The sequence below is a fragment of the Scophthalmus maximus genome, chromosome 20 (assembly GCF_022379125.1).
Source record: "Scophthalmus maximus strain ysfricsl-2021 chromosome 20, ASM2237912v1, whole genome shotgun sequence".
Classification (NCBI taxonomy): Eukaryota; Metazoa; Chordata; class Actinopteri; order Pleuronectiformes; family Scophthalmidae; genus Scophthalmus; species Scophthalmus maximus.
The window spans coordinates 3282820-3298094 of record NC_061534.1 but is presented as its reverse complement, the minus strand read 5'-3'; the positions used below and the strand labels follow the sequence as shown (position 1 = coordinate 3298094).

Genomic DNA, 15275 nt, shown 5'->3' with positions numbered 1-15275 from the left:
CCACGTCAGTCCAGACGTGAGGAAGATGTGTCACTTCACACGTCAGCTGATTTCAATTAATGTGCATCACACAGCTGGATTCACACCTGGAATCCCAGGTGGACTTGATATTTATATATATATAAAAAAAATGTTTTAAACCAAGCTGGTATTTGAATCATGGAATCTCTGCCATTGAAACACTCCTGCATCTGAAAGTGTCGCAATCTTGTGAAAATAAGCTGGTTTTTTTGTTGTGTCACATCATGTCCTATCTCATAAGTGACTCGCCTTGAGGATCACAGGGTTGTCACGGCTACGAGAAGCATCAACATGGGATGTGACAAAACATAAAAACTGATTTAAAAAATCCCCAGCAACCGATGGAGGCGATCACAAGAATGCAAAAAGTAGTTTATTATCTTCAACCGTCATTGATTAAAATCATAGTTATACATTACCAGAGGCATCGATATAGTCTGAACGGTTCCACTTTCTTTTTTTTCCTTTTCTTTTTTTAAATACCGGTGTGGAGACATCAACTGCTGCGAAATCCTTTGTGCAACTTATTGTACCATCACAATACAGTACAGTAGCAGTAAATAATGCCTGCAGTAGTTTTTAAACACTTTTTAAGTGACGCAATGCCTCAAAATAATGTTTTTTTTTCCTTTAGACTGCAAGTCTGACAACACGAGACAAGTACTTTAGTTGGTGCAGTGATTAAAGTCCAGTGTCAAAAATCAAAAAAGGTTTTCTGTCCCTGTGGTGAAGAATAGTTTCAGAGCTGTGGTGTACGTCGTGGAAGGACAAGACTTTTTTTTTAAGATCACTCAAAAAAAATAAAATAAAAAAGAAATACAAAAAAAAAAAAAATAGACGTGAGGTCCGGCTTCATTTCACAAAATAGGACGGAACAAATCTAGTGACAGTTTTGACTTCCTTTTTTTAAATATAAATATGACAGTCATAATATTTATCTTTGAATAGTTTTTTGTTTTTTTAATCTCTTATACCCGACTACTGTTGAAGACAAAACAAAAAAAGGAGGAAGAGGAACCGATGCACAAAGATGTCAAGACACAGAGTCAATCAAAAAGAAAAAAAAAAAAAAAGGAAGACCCTCCTCTCTACCAGAGACTAGACCTGTCTCTGGCCAGCCAGAGCCTGAAGCACAGTGACCGTGAGTGGGATGACGCCTCGCTGCACCAGGGGGCTTCGAATCTGCGAGAACACACTGGTCTTCTCTCAAAACTCCTGGAGGAAGAAAACTGCTGAGGTGACGCTGCTGTGTCCAGTGTGGGAAGAAAAGTGTGAGCAAGCGTTTTTGTGACTGTTGAGAAGAGACTGAAAGAAAGAAAAAATACTATGACAGTATAACAGATGAAAGAATAAAAAGGTGTATTGACACAAAAAAATAAAGAAAGAAAAGACTGGCAAAATTTCTCTTTAGAAAAATAAACACTTACAATGGCACAGGACAATAAAGGGGGAACATACTAAATAAGTGTTTCTGACTTTCTATCACAGAACCATTTGGGGGGGAGGGGGAAGAAAGTTATAAAAATAAGTGTGTCTGTGTTCAGAACTTTAAGTAAATTAAACTGGTTTACCCATGAAACCCACCGGGGGAAGAAGAAAGGGGGCGGGTAGGCTGGCAAAAAAAAAAAAATTAAAAAAAATTGGCACAACATCACTTAAACAACAAGGCAGGTCTGCCCGCAAAGAGGCGGATGATGGGCGAGAGCGAGAGGCTTCCTCTGTCCACATCTAGAACAAAGTGGCAGTCTGGTCGACCCAGTGGCGACGGACAGGGGTGCAGGTCACCGGCGTTACACCCACACAGGTCCCTCTGGAGGACGAGGACCGCGAGGCTTTGCGGGGTGGTACAACGAACGTGACGTCACCCGCCCGCCGGATCGCAACCGCCGAGCTCAGCCCCTGTGGTTAGTTCACTTTGTCCTGGAATATGTAGAGGTTGTTGGTCGTGGCCACGGCGATGATGTTGTCCTGGGGGTGCCAGGCCGTGTGCAGGATCTTCTTGTTGAAGTCCAAACTGTCCACGCTGATCTCGTCCTTCTTGCGCTTGCCGCCCGCGCACACCTTGCGCGGCTTCAGCACCTGCATGGGCTTGCTGTTCTCCCGGGACGCCTCCAGGGTCACGTCCCGCCGATGGCCGCGGTCGAACATCCGGAAGAAGTTGTTGTATGAGCCGGTCATCACCACACTGATGGAGGGAGGTATATGGGAAAGGTGTGTGAGCATTTACACAAGTTGTCTACAGGTGAGGAACATCTGTATTTTCAGGTAAAAAAACAGGGTGAGAGGCTTAAACTGAATAAACCATCACAACTACACTGTCACCTGTTACTTTTCATATTGATTTAAAAATGATGTTATAAGTATATAAGGCAATAGACATGCTTATGGCCACTCAGATCCTCTGGTTCTCCTCTTTTAGCTGTTACACTGACAGAATGAAAACATTCTGTGAGGAAACAGAGCAGCTGAAAATGTTGACTAAATTACATTTTTGAATTATTGATAGTTTTGGTGGATTAGTCTTTAATTCCTTTTTAACATCCTGAGTTTAGTCAATCACCTGTAAAGGACTTTGATTTGCATCTGATTTGATTGAAAGGTGCTATATCAATAAAGTTTGATTGATTTATTGGTAATATTGAAGGGTTTTTCAAATAACTTAATGATGAAAAAAAGACTTATCCCCTCAACATTCGACTGAAACCCAAAAGTAGAATTTCAAAGCAATGAAACAGTTGCAACCAGAACATAAATCTCATAACTCTACATATTATAACAAACATAAAACACAAAATGTTATATACAGGCATGGGTTCAAACATATAAACTCCAGCAACAAACTCCTGAATGTGTTATTTCGTCTGCACATCTTCACCTGTCGTTGCCATTCCAGCAGCATTCGAACTTGTCAAAGATGCAGTCGTTCTCGTAGAGCGAGCACAGCTTGCTCCTCAAGTACTCGTGAACCTGAAACCATCAGAGGACAAAGACTCGCATCAAGATCTGACCTGATCCTGTAGATTCATCAGATTCACCGTGTGTGTCACATCTATCACAACAGAACAAACTGCTGTCCAGTGCACAGCTAACATTCATAGTTCAGGGTTCCCCCTGGTGGACATTATGTAAAGTTACAAGGAATAGCTAAGGGGGAGAAAAAAAGGTGTGGCCGAAAGACTTAAAATACAGACGGGGAACGTCCATCTGCAGCTCTACACTTTCTGACGTCTGTGACAACATGCCGTTAGTTCAGAGTTTACGATTTGAGAAGGCCTTCTCTCACCTGATAGGTTTCCACCGGCCTGTTCTCCATGTTCAGGTCCCAGATCTTCACGGACAGGTAGTCTCTGGTCATCATGTAGCGTCCGTTGTGGCTGAACTTCACGTCCGAGATGGACGATATGATCTCAGAGAAGAAGGAACGATTGCTGGGATCCTCCGGCTCCTCGAACACTGCGGCACAAACCAAAGAGGTGTGGTGTGAGGGAAGGTGTAGTGCGCATCTACTGTCGTGTTTAATCCGCCTGACTACTCACGTTTGGAGTGCTTGTCACATAGTGCCGACGCCCTCATGTCACAGAGGCGGATGGTTCCTTTGCTGCTGCTGTAGACAAAGGTGTTGCACTGATGAGGGTGGAACTCAGCGGCTGTGATCACCTCCGTCAGCTCCTCCATGTTGGCCGGCTTAATGTCGACAATGTCTGAAGGGCACCAGGGTCAAGACGAATACACACTTGGAAGAATTAGGACCACGACTTGTCTGGTATAAGCGTGCAGAATTACAGAAATCCACAGGAAACAAAAGCATAAAAAATATGAAACTATAATGACCCAGTCTAGAAGATTAATGGCGTCTGGAGAGAAAAGAATCCGGGATGACAGTTTGTTAGCAAGACTAGAGAGAACTCTTTGTCTTATGTGACAGTATTATGGCACCTATGCATTAATTATTACCAATTCTAACATTTTTGCTCACACCTGACAATATTGTCTGGAATTAGATAATCTCCTGTCCAGGTAAGAGTTTCGTGGATGTACCACACGTATGTAAGGATACTGAAGCTGCGGTCGGTGATCTCCAGGTTCCAGAGGTTGACGCGGAGGTCGTCCGCCGACAGGTACGTCTCGTTGTCACTGTTGACCGAGATGGAGTTGATGTGGTAGGTGTGGGCGTTGGCAAACACCCTCCGCGGACTGGCCTCCACCATGAGGTCCATGGGTATTAATACCGGTACCTGAAAGGAGAGCAAACAAGATATTACAATCTGAAACGCAGGAATGAAATTCTCAAACTCTCCAGGCTGTTTTGTGTCACAGAATGTCCGTTCACTTTACACATCAGAGCGTGGAGCCAGACACAATACTCTCGGTATCCAATGAGCTTGTTGAAACAGGAAGCACCAGCGCTCCATCTATACAGGATTCATGTCGGCCACTTTCAGCCTCATGCGAGTCGGACAAACCGATTTGCCTTTTTAAATCAATACACTCGTCTGCAGCAGACACAACATGACACTAGATGTGGAACAGTTTTTGCAGAGCTTGTTGGGTGGAACTTACCCGCAGCGCCGTGATAGTGTTTGGGTCTTTATAGCGTCCATCCTCCTCTTTGAGATTATAACCCTCTGGTCTCTTGTCTCGTTCACTGATTTTCCATAACTTAATTGTTTTATCTGCCCCGAGATAAAGAAGAGGAAATTGTTCAGATCATATTTTCTTTTTTCTCATTTGTTGTCAAATGTCTAGTTAATGTGCAGATGTGAAAATAACAAACTCACCGTTGGTGGATAACAGGAACTGGGCAGCATTCTTCTGAGGGAGCCAGCGGATCTTGTTGATCTTCTCTTCTATTTCCAAACTCTTCAAGTAGTCAAACTCGGGCTCGTGGCTCTGGAAAGTGCTGTAAACGTTGTACTCGCTCCGGAACTGAGGCAGATTCTTATTCTGCAGGGAGACGTAAAAACGAGAACAGGGCAGTTCGATGAGTTTAATTTCAAAGATTTGATATTTTGACAAACGCAAACAGCTACTTTTACTAAGCAATAAACCTGGTATGGTTTTTACAATAGTTTCCAGAATAACATCAGGCTTTGTTTGAGGGTTTCTTAATAATTGACTTCTTTTTAAATTTGAGATTGTATGGTAATAACTCCCCGCGGAGCTGTACCTCGATTTCCTGCTGGAAGATGACGACGCGCCCTCCCTTGTCTCCTGTGGCCAGCAGCTCCCCTGTGTGGTTGAACTCAACGGTGGATATGATGTCCGCTGCAAAATGAAAGGAAAAAACAAAACATGTAAGAAGATTACATTCGTAGAAATGTCGTGTTTAAATTGGATGACCAGGAATAGAACAAAACACAATCCTAACTAGCCCCGTTATTCGACTGTCCAGGATGTAGGTCAGTCAAAAGTTAGACGGACGAGCGATTCGGCCGGAGATGCAGATGGAAAATGATCAGTAACCTAGTTTCTCTTTTCTCTTCTTTTCCCCCCATCACCCAGAAACCATTATACTGCAACTGTACATCTCCCCAGCAGCAGTATGTTGTCCTCCCTCACATACACTCTTAACTCTTTGTTGCCCAGTGGAGCAGAAAGACAATGCTGCAGGAGTTAGGTTGGAGCAGGAGGTCGCTGTGAGCACGGTGCTCCCTGCGGCTAACACGACGTGACCTAGTAAATATATACTATTCTACCATCATAAGACTTCATCAAATTGTTCCATTAGCACAACAGTTTACCCTTTAAACAGACCAAAAACAACAAGATAAAGCTCAAGAAACTGCCAGTGGGTTCCGAGACCCGTGACCTCTGCTACGTGCCGACGTCCCACAGCAGGGATTGAACTCTGAGCCTCCCGATTACAAAGCAGCAGCGTCAACAAGCGAGGGGACCGTGCACTTCATATTTTCCCTTTATCAGCAGGGTGTATGGAAGAATTTGTTTGGCTTCGGCATGCTGCATTTAGAGCTGCAGCAGTTAATGGATCGATTAGCAATCGACTGCTAAATTAATCAAAACGTTTTGAGTAGTTTTTTTGCGAGAGAAAAATTGTCAAAATTCTCAGATTTCAGCTTCTTAAATGTGAATGTGTTTTCTGGCTTCTTTGCTCCTCTGTGAGAGTGAACTGAATATCTTTGGTGTGTGGACAAAACAAAACATCCATAAACTCAGTCACCCTTCCTGCAGGCATTCAGACCTCGTCTGAACACTAACACTTTCAGTTGTTTTGCACGTTTCCCATATGGGGGGGGGACCTGTCATTCAGGATCTGTTGCGTGTGAGCTCGCTGCACAATTAAAAAGCTCGTTAATCTAATTCTGTGGGAAACAGGTTATAATAATATAAATTAAGTTAATTTTCCAGACACAGTGACTACGTCCATTTTTACATACGGTCTAAGGTAGTGGCGTCAGTATCAGCATTCAAAACAGGGAGAATAGGAACAGAGGGGCGGGGATGATGAACAATTTTTCTGTTACATCACTAGGATGTAGGACTGTGTTCAGAGCTGAGACATACCAGACTGCTGCACAACATCATGATCAACATCACTGTCTTACAGTAATAGATGTGTTTTCATTCTTCAGACTCCAGCGGCTTTATTTAGCATGTTCACAACAGACGTGATCAACAGGAGTTTATCTCAATTATTTGAGGAAAGAAAACTGTTTTTTTTTTCTCTGGTATTTTTATTTGATTTATGCTCAGACGTTAATGTGTCTTCTGTGACACCAGACCGACAGCAGTGCCGTTTTTTCCTTCTGAAGTTTCTGATCAACCCTCGCCTTTCTAACCAATCAGAGAAGGCCCAAGTCAGTGATGGCGGTGGCTCACTGTGCTGTCAATGAATCAATACGTGAATGCACTTCTGGTCGTCTACTCCTGTGGCACCGAGGCCGGGTGTATTCGTTGCTGGTTGACGTCACAGTGTCTGACTCACAGACAGTGAAAGCTCCCGATTTCCTGCATTTTAGCGGAGACGGTGAACATGATGAGGATGTGGGTGAACAGCTGGATAGCAGGGAGAGCGGAGGCTGCAGGGAACGGAGCGGTTTTGCTTTTGGATTTCCAGGACTTTCACATTATTGTTTCAAGACAAAATGATAGTACCAAAAAAAGGGCTAAATAATAGAATATTTGGATTCAGGCTAAATGAATGTCTGCGGTACAGCAATCCGACCACAATTTGACGAAAAAGACCCAAAATAGCACTGTGCCCGAAGCGAGCACACACAAACGCAGACACACTTCCTCATCCACTTCAATGAGTCAACTGCCCTGGGACACGGGGGGGGGGGGGTGTACCAGACAGAATTAATTCAACCGTTGATACACTGCACACCGGCCTGTCAAGCGCGTACAAGTCGCATATTCAAGGTAAAACGCCTTGTGTCATGAGCCTTAAAGCATTCTGCTAATTCTACCGTTCATCGTGCAATAATTAGGGCAGAGGGGGGAAACCACTGCAGATAACATTCTCCGTCTCAAGCTACTTCTTGAGACTCTACTGCCAAATGTCCCCGTAGTTGGGAAACCTGCACTGCACCACGAGCAGCCGAGATCAGACTCCATGATGTGGATACAGCACATGCAGTGACTGTTCTCTGCAGCTCTTCAACCAACCAGCTCGACGTGGCGGCTGCTGTTCCTCTCAAGTCCATATTGTATTTTGCAAGGACAGTCGCTAAACTCTTTTTGCAAGAACAAAAGCTTTGCAAGGGAAATCTTTCTAAATATGAATCAGCAGCAGCAGCAGGAAGTGTTTGGTTTGTATTAGCATTCCTTCAACACAGGAGTTACACCTCCAACGCAGCCCAGGCTTCAGGAAACAATTGCTGTCCCATAAAAAATAAGAGCAGAATAAAAGGAGTGGAAGCCAGGGAGACTTGTATATCACACAGGCGCTGCAAAATTGATGAAAGATTCACATAGTGACCCTGTTTAAAAATAGAGCTCTATCTCTGTTCAACTGCATGACGCCCACACGTGTAGTGCAATGACGGGGGTCTGGTTTAAGGGTAGAGAGATTGACAGTTTGGGTCGAGACCCATTATATTATTGACCAACTGCGGAGAGTTTGCAGTACACCCCACCACAGATAAATAATCTAGTGAAAGCAGTGAAAATGGACAAATGAGAGAGACGCTCAGCCGCTACCTGCTCACTCTCTGCAAGCTGATTTGTAATTACATGCAACGTTTTCCCCACTCTCCCACCCGGATTTTTTAAATCCTACATTTTTTGTGACATACCCTCAGCTACGTCGTCATCGATGGCTCCTTTCACCTGAGAGAAGCACCACTGCATGTCACCTCCAGGTCCTGCAGAGGACAAAAAAGGAAAAAAACAACATTAAAATTAAAATTGAACCTCCAACTTGAAGCCTTCCAATGTTTCTTAGCTTGAGACTCTTTTGCGGGTGAGCATGATTCTCATTAATGAAGATGGCGACATTTAAAATTCACGTGCCTCTGCAAATATTGAAGTGGTGCATCCAAAACATTACACACTTGAGGGTGTGTTTGGACTTCCCCTGCATGTACACACAAGTAATTTGAAGAGAAGCCCCTCGAGGGATGAATGAAAGGTTGGAACTACAGATATAGATTGCAGACTGGTTGAGAATTTTTTGTTGTTGTCATACACAAATCCCCCCATTTAAACTAAATTCAAGCTTTAGACATGACCTGAATTGTTCCAGCCACGACACCTGCAACCTCACTTAAAGCGCAGGTACATTAAGCAACCAACAACACGCAGTCAATGTGGATTCCAAAATATTTACCAATCGACTGTCAACTGTCTAAATGCATCCACCTAATCAATACTGTAGTTTGACATAAGAAGTTGATTGCAGACAGCGTATATAAATTCAGATTTATCACCAGATCATAGCGACAAAAGGTAAATCCAGGCTTGACGCATCATTCTTTTAATCCTCCTCAAATATTACGGTATGTCGACGTCACGACAACGAACTCCATCACTCGCCCCAACAGGTTTCTCTGCATCGACATCTCTCGTTGCACAACCGAGCGGAATTCCACACATTTCATTTCTGTTATTACACAATTGCAAAAGTGGTGCGATTTGTTGATACCAATGTCTGCACACACACGCGCGCACACACACACACACTGGTGGGGCAGGTCTGCTGAATAATCAAGGACATTTATGAGTCACCACACAAGATGAAATGAATCATGATTTATTTGAAAGTGGAAGGACAGGGTTGGTGGGTTGGTTGATGCTGCTCAGAAGGACGGACTGTGGCACTCTCATTGATTACCGTCGTCCCCTCCGCAAGAAGACAAAATGCACAAAGCAAAACAGGTGTTGTTGTATTTTTACGTATAATTCATGTCACAATTCAGTTTCTGCAAGAGCCTGAAGATCAGTGACATGTCCCCCCGCCCAAATGGACACAAGGCGTGGACTAAATATAATACTAGTGACCCCATTTGTATTTGTTATGTTACACAGCCATCATTCCAAGTCTACTACAAGAGACACAAGTCGCAGATGATTTCCTAATGAACAATAATCTTCTACGTCCGCATCTCGCCCATCAGCTGATGAATGAAATGTGAAATGCTACATTGGGCTACACACCATCCCTGATGGGTACTCGGGTGTAATCTGAGAAGGGGTGGAGGGGAGAATATTTACGTCCCTAACACTCGCTCTCTGACTTCTCGGTCCACTAAGCAAAAAAGAAATGACATAATATTTACATGCAGCTGGGAGCAGCCTGCAGCAGGCCCGCAGTGCTAGCTAGTGCATGTGGGGCAATGTCAAAGTTTGAGCTAACGTTAGCCTCGCCTCTATGGACCCTTTCATTTGATCAATCCTAACAGCAGACCGGACGCGTTGGATTTGCAGAGTTTAAAAGATCCGTGCACACGTCCGAACATCAGCCGGTACGGCTACGAAGAAGTTAGCAAGCGGGAGTGTCACGGGTCGCCCGTGTGTTTGGCTAACGCGGTGGGCACAGTTAGCTTGCGAGACTGGCCCCGGGCCGGTCGGCCGTGGTAAACAGATACCGTTCGCTAGCTAGCTAGCAGCAGCCGACTGGCTAAGCTAAGCTAGCTAGCTAGCTTTAGTCGTCTCCAAAAAGATGCCGCAGGTGGGCACCGACACTGCAGTTCGCTGGCTAAAGTTAGCACTAGCTTAGTTTTGTTAGCCGACTACCGTTAACTACCACTTTTTCAAGCTAACATTAGCACTAGCTTAGTTGTGCTAGCCGGCTACCGTTAACTGCCGTTTTTTTAAAGCTAACGTTAGCATTAGCTTAGCTTTGTTAGCATAGGTAGCAACACTTGACACGGCTGTGTTAGCTGAAAACACTGCAGCCCCCGGCCCGCCAGTGCGGGGAGGCTGCCGGCGCCGAGCCGAGAGAGACGCCGGGCCTGGTTGTATTATTCGGAAGTGTCCGTGTGTGTGCAATGAATTACCTGCCATGACGAGACAGACAAGACGGACAGTGGAGCTCGCCTCAGTCGGTCACGATCCGGCTGCTCCCCCTACTCCCACGCGCTGGCTCGCGGGATCTGAACTTTCAGCTTCCGCCGGATCTCCGCAAAAACCTGGATGTCGGGCCGCTGAATTCACCGCAAAACACTGGTTATTTGATGACCCCCCCTCCTTTAGCCTTTCTGTTCCTCTCTCTCTCTCTCTCTCTCTCTCTCTCTCTCTCTCTCTCTGTCTGTCTGTCTCTCTCTCCCTCACTCTCTCTCCCTCTCCCTCACTCTCTCTCCCTCTGCCTCTCCTGCCGCCGGCTACTTCGCATCCCACAAGTCACTTCTTCCTCCCCACCCCTCCGCAGCCTGCGCACGTGAACCGAAAGGCTTTTTATAATGCGCGCGCACATAAGTATATTCCATATTTTGATATTGTGAGGGAAGCACGCGACCAACAAGTGCAGTGACATTCCTCAGTATTATTAATTTGCTATAAGTTGCTATCATTAACATAATTTCATCTATAAGTGTCAGTATTATTGTCTCACCTCTCCTCTCGGCCCAACCGGTCGAGGCAGAGGACGGCAGCCCACAACTGATAGAGATGTTTTCCTGTTAAAAAGCTGCGAGCGCCAGCTCATTGTGGGAAACCTTTGAGTTCCTTGGGATAATGTAATAGATAGATAGATAGATAGATAAATAGTTACATTATTTATCCCAAGCTGGGAAATTCCGTTGTAAAAGCAGAAGCAGTAGTAACACAAAATATATACAATATATACACAATATATACAGCAAAAATATAGAGAATAAGAATGATAAATATAAATAATTTACATGAATATTAATAGTGAAAATATTAATAAGTGCCTTGAGATAATGTATGTTTCACACAGCACACAAAATATATACAATATATACACAAAACTATGTAAAAATATACAAATTCCTATTCATCAGATTTTTCATGTTCAGGCGTTCTCAAACTGAATGCATTTATAATGTGTGTATATAAAAATCACAATTGTATATACAGCTGAGTAATCATCCACACATTTGTTCCAGTTTTCTGTGCACGCTCGCACGATCATAATCCTTGTACACTCTGTCAACAAGCTACTGAGAACAAGAGACAGTTTCCTTGTGTCACCATACAAATTTTGAATTAATTCATCACAAGGGGAAAGATATTCAGCCAAACGAGTGTGTGCGGTACTTTTTATCCTTGACACGCAGGCAAAAGCCCAATCATCATCATCATCCTCATCGTCGTCATCTTCATCTATATGAACATACGAGGAACGTAATCTTTCAGGTTTCTTGTGAAAGCAGAGCAATTAGAGTGTTGATTTAGTGAAAATGAAATTTTATTGTCTTCATACAGTAAAACACAGAACACATACAATGATCAAATATGAACTGTCTGTGGTATATCTTGGGGGGAAAAAAAAAAGAAATTGACATTTTGCAAGAGAAGAGACATTACTCCAAGGACACTGTTGGGATTAGTGAAGTACAATCTGACAATAAAAATACATATAATACATAGTTCAGTGTGCACAGATCACCGCATAATAGCATTATTAAAACATAATCATATTCAGCATCTTATATATTTATTAACATGCACAACAATAGTAATCCACAATGTAAATGTCTTTAATTGCCTGCCAACATTTCTCTGTGCCTCATATTATTTTCAGTAAGGCAGTTGTAAAGGAAAGCACGGTCTGTTGGCGGATTCTACAGAGATCTGAAGAGCTTGTCAACTCCTCAGCGCCACAAACACAGAGGCCTTCAGACGACTAAGTGATAGTTTCGCCACCCACGCGGACACTTCCGAGGCTTTTCTCTTTTTCCACAGGAAGTGGGTCCTCCGAAGAAAAGAGAAATGCAGGGAATGTGAGGGATACCATCAGATGGGGAGGCCCAACGAGAGAAGAAGCCGAGGCGAACGTTTCTTTTTGCCCCGAGGCTTGTTCGGTCCGAGTGAGAACTGTCACGACCGCCAGCTGCAATATCTCATTAGCCTCGGCGAGGCCTGTCGATTCGCTTCCACACACCTCTTCGCCTTTCCAATCATTTCAAAAAACCCTCAACTTGACTTTTTCCAAAGACAAAAGATACCTCCTCAATTGTCTTCAAGCGTCCGGTGGCAGTTCACCACCTCTCAGCAAACTCATGGCAGAGGCAGACGAGGAAAGCAGAGGGGGGGGTCACTCCTGTTGAAAGCTTCAGATTTGGAGTGAGGTCCATGTGGATTAAATCTTTAAGGGCGATCTGCAGACCTCAGCGTCAACTGTTTTCACGGAGACCGTGTCTGCGGTAGTTTATAGTGACAACTGTTCAGAGTGGACTTCTCAGAATAAATGTTTTTGGGGTCACAGCTTGAATTCCCATTTCCTAGATAATTTAAGTCACGAATGAAATGACCACAAAACGATCAAGACTTGTCATGAGGTGAATTATTTTGGGGAAGCGGACATTCTGCGTGACCCGCTTAGTGCTAAAGGTCGATGCTAATCAGGCTAACATGCTCAGGGTGGCTGATTATATCAGCAGACATGAGCGTATCACAGACACATCGGTATCAGCGTTGTGTTTACAGATATGAAGGTTTGATAACGACAAAATGGATATCGGCGTCGGAAATCTTGTACTCCCTAATATCAATATCGGCATCGGCCCCCCAGAAGATCCACATCGGTCGGGCTCTGGGTCGTACTGGGTGATCTGACCCTTTAAAAGCCCAACTTCATCCCAAGTCTCAAGTCTTCATCTCGGCCCGTTGAGGCGAACTGGACGTCCCATCATCAGCACGAGGGCGGCGACGTTGTTCCTGTCTGAGATGAGCGAGGCATCACAAAAGAAACAAGACTTTCCTGTGGGGATGTTTTTTATCCATGACTGGAGCCGCACCATTTTCTGCGTATCTTCATTTCAGAGGCTGACTACGGCGAAGGCAGCGATTCCATGTTAAGAGCCTGTTTAGAGGCAACGTGGGAATCCCACAAAGCGGTCGTTAACATTTTGCTCCCAAGGGGAGTAAAACTATTTTCCCGCTGTCCTAATTTACATGCTGTTGCCACGGACGACAATAACATGTCGGCAACGAAAAACATCATGTAAGAAAACCCGCTTCTGCGCTGTCATGGAATAAACTCATACTTTCAATAAATGTTAGAGCAGGTAGGAGGGGGAAAGGAGATAAACAAATTCTGTGATTGACAACTGATTTGTCAACCACCCTGTAAGTATAACTTCTCTCTACCATTTATTGCTCAGTCATACCAGTCTGATAAAGACGAATAAAGCGACCCTGCTTTTTGCTCTTTTGTCCACTAGAGGGCCACCAAGAGACTCTAAACGTGAAGAACTGAGAACACAGCAAACCATGTTTTCCCATAATGAAATAAATAAATAAAAAATCCATCATCTGACTTTTTTTTAAAATTTAAAATGTTGAACTCAAGGTGATAGTGTGAGTGCATGATGTTTGCTTCTTAGTGTTAATGGAAATATTGGAAAATATCCATATTAAAAGACATTCTATATTATACCTTAAGCCGTGATTCTGCAACGTTTTTCTATTTTTTCATAGCTACTCCTCACAATAGACACAGCAATATCCTGTTTAAGAAATTTTGTTAACCTTCATTATATGTAGGAGTTGTTGCATAATCATGAGCAACACAAATGTCTTTGTACAGAAACTTGAGCTGCCATCTTGGCTGCAAATACTTCCGTTGTGCAGGGAGAGCAAGCAAAAATAAAGTAGCTATGGAAGTTTAAAAAAAAAAACAGAACAATAATAATAGTTACATGAATAATAGAATTTTTAAAAAAGTGCAATTAAAAAGAAATAAACAATAATAAAATGACAATACTTGGTACAAAGACATTGAAAAAAGGCAAGTGATTTACACACAATAACAACAAATATATGTGTAATATGTAATAACAGTGAAGGCATGAATACTGTTACTACTGAAATATTGTACAGGAGTGCAGGAAAAGTGAATGACATGCAGTCATAACATATACAGGTGTATAATATATATATATATATATATATATATATATATATATATATATATATATATATATATATATTGTACAGGTGCAGCTCCACCAGACCGGGGCGGTGTTGTTCAGTGTGTATGTCGGACGAGAATTAAACCTCAGACGTGGCTGAGATTACATTTACAACCTCTGCTAGTAAAAACAAATAAAACCACATTTGCATCCAGCGTTTTTTTTTAAATGTTTGATTGAATATATGCGATTAATTTCAAAATTAAAACTCCACAACCAACGGCCCTTTTATTATCATTATATATTATCATAATGGGTTAGGGTTAGATAGATGGATAGATAGATAGATGGATGGATGGATGGATGGATGATAGATGGATAGATGGAGATATGTAGATAGATAGATAGATAGATAGATAGATAGATAGATAGATAGATAGATAGATGGATGGATGGATGGATGGATGATAGATGGAGATATGTAGATAGATAGATAGATAGATAGATAGATGGATGGATGATAGATGGATGATAGACAGATGGAGATATATATAGATGTATATATATATATAGATAGATGATAGATAGATAGATAGATGGATGGATGGATGATAGATGGATAGATGGATGGATAGATTGATATATATATATAGATAGATAGTGTGCTTGTGCGCGTCCACGTGTCCGCTCCCCTCTGCAGGCGGTGCTGCGGACCGAGCAGGGGGCGTGTCCTAACGGGGCGTGTCCCGGGCCGCG

The 15275-nt window shown here is 43.2% G+C and overlaps 1 protein-coding gene across 1 annotated transcript; it reads right to left on the bottom strand.

Annotated features, from left to right (window-relative positions):
* Nucleotides 1–375: 375 nt before the first annotated feature.
* On the bottom strand, nucleotides 376–10765 carry ppp2r2ab (protein phosphatase 2, regulatory subunit B, alpha b). The gene is made up of 10 exons (XM_035608061.2): nucleotides 10479–10765; nucleotides 8277–8345; nucleotides 5189–5286; nucleotides 4800–4965; nucleotides 4582–4694; nucleotides 4079–4256; nucleotides 3558–3722; nucleotides 3305–3474; nucleotides 2897–2988; nucleotides 376–2206 (listed from the first exon to the last, which is right to left on the bottom strand). Exons 1-10 carry the CDS (start codon nucleotides 10483–10485, stop codon nucleotides 1927–1929), a joined length of 1338 nt encoding a protein of 445 aa, XP_035463954.1. The 5' UTR covers nucleotides 10486–10765; the 3' UTR covers nucleotides 376–1926.
* Nucleotides 10766–15275: the final 4510 nt, after the last annotated feature.

Bases quoted from the DNA above. Each gene is read 5' to 3' on its own strand.
- ppp2r2ab (XM_035608061.2), bottom strand. The intron at 3,475-3,557 runs GTGAGTAGTCAG...TTTGTGCCGCAG, and splicing joins ATGTGACAAGCACTCCAAAC to TGTTCGAGGAGCCGGAGGAT. The intron at 2,207-2,896 runs GTGAAGATGTGC...TCCCTCCATCAG, and splicing joins TGCTGGAATGGCAACGACAG to TGTGGTGATGACCGGCTCAT.